At 33.2% G+C, this 3,270-nt stretch overlaps 1 protein-coding gene across 1 annotated transcript; it reads left to right on the forward strand.

Annotated features, from left to right (window-relative positions):
* Nucleotides 1–1,106: 1,106 nt before the first annotated feature.
* Nucleotides 1,107–2,533, forward strand: LOC149900410 (uncharacterized). The gene is made up of 4 exons (XM_090112687.1): nucleotides 1,107–1,111; nucleotides 1,571–1,729; nucleotides 1,837–1,931; nucleotides 2,349–2,533. Exons 1-4 carry the CDS (start codon nucleotides 1,107–1,109, stop codon nucleotides 2,531–2,533), a joined length of 444 nt encoding a protein of 147 aa, XP_089968813.1.
* Nucleotides 2,534–3,270: the final 737 nt, after the last annotated feature.

A 3,270-nucleotide genomic window follows, 5' to 3' on the forward strand; every position in this document is an offset into this window, starting at 1 on the left:
GTAAAAATAAATATTTTCTGACTTAAACGACTAACGTATACGTACTAAAAACAATTATTTATACACGAATTGAAAATAATAAAAATTTGCTTGGTTAATTCGGTGACACTGTTTTGAGTTGCAATCTTGAAAATCGTTAACTTTTTGAACCCAGGAAATAAGGTATTATGCAAAAACAAATGAAAAATTACTAAAACCGTTATCGGTATCAACAAGAATATGTTTTTAACAATTAATTGTCAAAGTATCATGAACTTACACTCACCTTTTCTATTTAAAATTAATTAAATAATGACAGCACAGTTGCACGCTACCGGTGAAACGTCAAACATGGCGGGCGCAGTGACAAATTCCGTGATTGTTACTATCTCACCCGCACGATTTTAACAAAAATTTGTACACGAAAAGAAGCTTTATTACCATACCATAGGGTTAATTTTAATGTATTGGATTTTACTCCTATAACGCTGTAAAAGAGTCCAAACGTTGTATCTCCGAATTAAGTGAGTCACATAATTAGGTGAGTTTACCCTAATGAATTTCCGATAACTTGAAATTTACATTCATATACTGGCACTTGAGCGAGCAATAAATATTATTTGTCTGATTTAAAATATATCTTTGGAGCGTATGATCGCAGCAACAAAGTGGAAATTAAAAATTTAAATTCATCCGCAGTGCAGTGCTCGCTGGGTTCGGGAAGATTTGTGAAAGCTTGCGTTTTTGATGCGACCAGGTTTAGATGGTACCCCTTAGCTGTGTATAGACGGAATCATGAGTGAGTGAGAGTTAATTTAGTTATTCACACAACACACACACATACACACGCACTCGGAATCAGATACAGAATCCCTTCTATTGCACCTTCATACACACAAAAAGCTCTATTATTATTGTTAATTGCATAGTGTTTGATACTTAATATGTCAGACTTCAACATTTCAGAATATTATGAATCCAAATTATAATTTAAAGGAAAATAAAAGTTCAAAATGTTACACGTACGGGTTGTAGCATTAATGTTTACATACTTAGATAATAAAAACTATTCATCATATTTTGTTAATGAATTCAATAAGATATTCATGTGTGGTTTGTGGTCAGGAATGAGGTAGAGCAGAAGATATGGTAATTATCGTATTATAATTAGACTCCGATAGATGTGCTCACTTCGATAGTTCGCAAAGCAAATCCGACGAGCGTAAAGGATTGTAATTTGTGTGATCATATTAGATCAGATATTACAGAAATATTAGAAATAGGTCTAGTGAACAATCCTTTAAAAGATTTGCCTGCAGATCAGTACGGATTTAGTAGTAATATTTAGTACCAATATAGATAATATATTTATAGTATATGGTTGTAAGATTAACGAAAGATAGAGTTGATTGGGATAGGTACCTCAAAAAGTTACACATTTCAATTCTTTCAACGAAAAACTTTTTATACACGTAATACACTTCATAAAGTTGTAACATAATAATCTTGTCAGTTCAAGTAAGTAGACTACATATACACAAACGATTACACAAATGTTGAACTTTTATCTTCTATTATAAAATTGTTTCAGTTTAACCTTCCTCCAAGAGAAAAGCAAAGAGAAGTACAACCCCAACTATGGGTACGAGCCGTACTGGGCGGACGGCGACTGGGTGCTCACGCAGACGCCCTCGGGCTCCACGGAGCCGGGGCTCGCGTGTGGGGAGGAGTGCCATGATATGTTCTACAAGTTAGTCACTAGAATAAGTTTATGATGGGTTGCGAGTGTGGCGAATCTATACTAGCTTCGTTCGATGGATCGAAACCGTGTCAAAGCTTATATTCTGGTATTATCAGGTTTGGGCAAATATGCGGTAGAGGGAAGAACTACACGCACAAAACTTTTGAAAACTACTGCGAGTTGCTGAATCAAGATTGTACGGGGCGTGAGAGTAAGTATTTTCTAATCGTTTTTTGGGACATTGGATTTTATTACAAGATAATAATAATTTTAAGCACAGTTTCGAAGAATGGCTAGAAATCCTAACTTCAAAAAAAAAGGTACTTTATGCAAAGGAAAAATAAAACATCCGATTGCAAAACCTAGATTTAGAGGGATTTTACAGAATCACGAATCCTACGAAGCGAATATTTAATTAAATTTCAGGGACATCATTACTTGAACCTACTGTATATTTGACGGGACTTTTTTGGATACTATAATTTTCAGTAAATTTCTTCTGTAAATATTTACCCGTGTAATTATTCTGGGGTATTTGTTAAGAACGTGTTAATATCTCAGATACAGCAGTTAATAAAATCAATCAATACTTACGACCTAAAATATCTGCAATCATACTTTCTTTCAGAGTGGATGATAGCCTACCGAGGACCCTGTCAGGAGGAACTGAAGACCAGACCCACGAGACAAAAGGATCTTATTCCAAGAGCAGAGAAATATATAAAAGACTTTGAAATAAATAATCCTTCCACTGTGAAATTAAAATTTAAAACGCACCATAGCAAAACCGAACCCGTAGGATTTCCGGGATAAAACTTATCCTATGTCCTTTCTCGGGTATCAAAATATCTCTATACCAAATTTCATGCAAATTGGTTCAGTAGTTAAGGCGTGATTGAGTAACAGACAGACAGACAGACAGAGTTACTTTCGCATTTATAATATTAGTATGGATTATAATCTGGTATTGAAAAGGACAGGATTATAAAAATACAAATATCCGCTTTCGACCACGTATAAATTGAATATCTTCATTTATTAATTTTTATTATAAAATCGCGTAATTATGAAAGTTTGCATTTAATGTTACATGTTTATGAGAGCGTTTCCTGATGCGAAAAATTCGCTCGTTAATTGTTAATTACAGCGCCGCTTATAATGATTAAACGATTATTTGTAAAACTGTATTTTACTGAAAAAAATAAGTACCCTGACAATATTTTCAAATACGCTTCTTAATAAAATAACAACAACTTTTGAAAATGTCTCAAGATTTACATTTATTGCCAAGGCTCGAATTACTATCAATTAAAATTTAATTAAAATTTGTCTAGAGAACACGAATTATATAAAAATGTATGCCAAACAATTCCCTTAAAAGCATTATAAACACAGTCTATAGTTTGCAGCTGCACAGCGGAATGCGAATAACAATTAAATTTATGAAACAATATTTAATATTGTTTCAAGAATATTGGTTAGTTGCAAACGTAAAGTTATAGCGCATACTTGCAGCTAGTTACCAGATAATTTTAATTAGTTTTCCAATA

This window comes from Colias eurytheme, chromosome 18, assembly GCF_061535395.1.
Source record: "Colias eurytheme isolate Ceu_HAF_F1 chromosome 18, ilColEury1 Martin Lab GWU primary, whole genome shotgun sequence".
NCBI lineage: Eukaryota > Metazoa > Arthropoda > Insecta > Lepidoptera > Pieridae > Colias > Colias eurytheme.

What these genes read in the sequence shown, in the direction of transcription:
- LOC149900410 (XM_090112687.1), top strand. An exon ending in TGCCATGATATGTTCTACAA is followed by an intron (nt 1,730 to 1,836) that starts GTTAGTCACTAG and finishes TGGTATTATCAG; the next exon opens with GTTTGGGCAAATATGCGGTA. An exon ending in AGATTGTACGGGGCGTGAGA is followed by an intron (nt 1,932 to 2,348) that starts GTAAGTATTTTC and finishes ACTTTCTTTCAG; the next exon opens with AGTGGATGATAGCCTACCGA.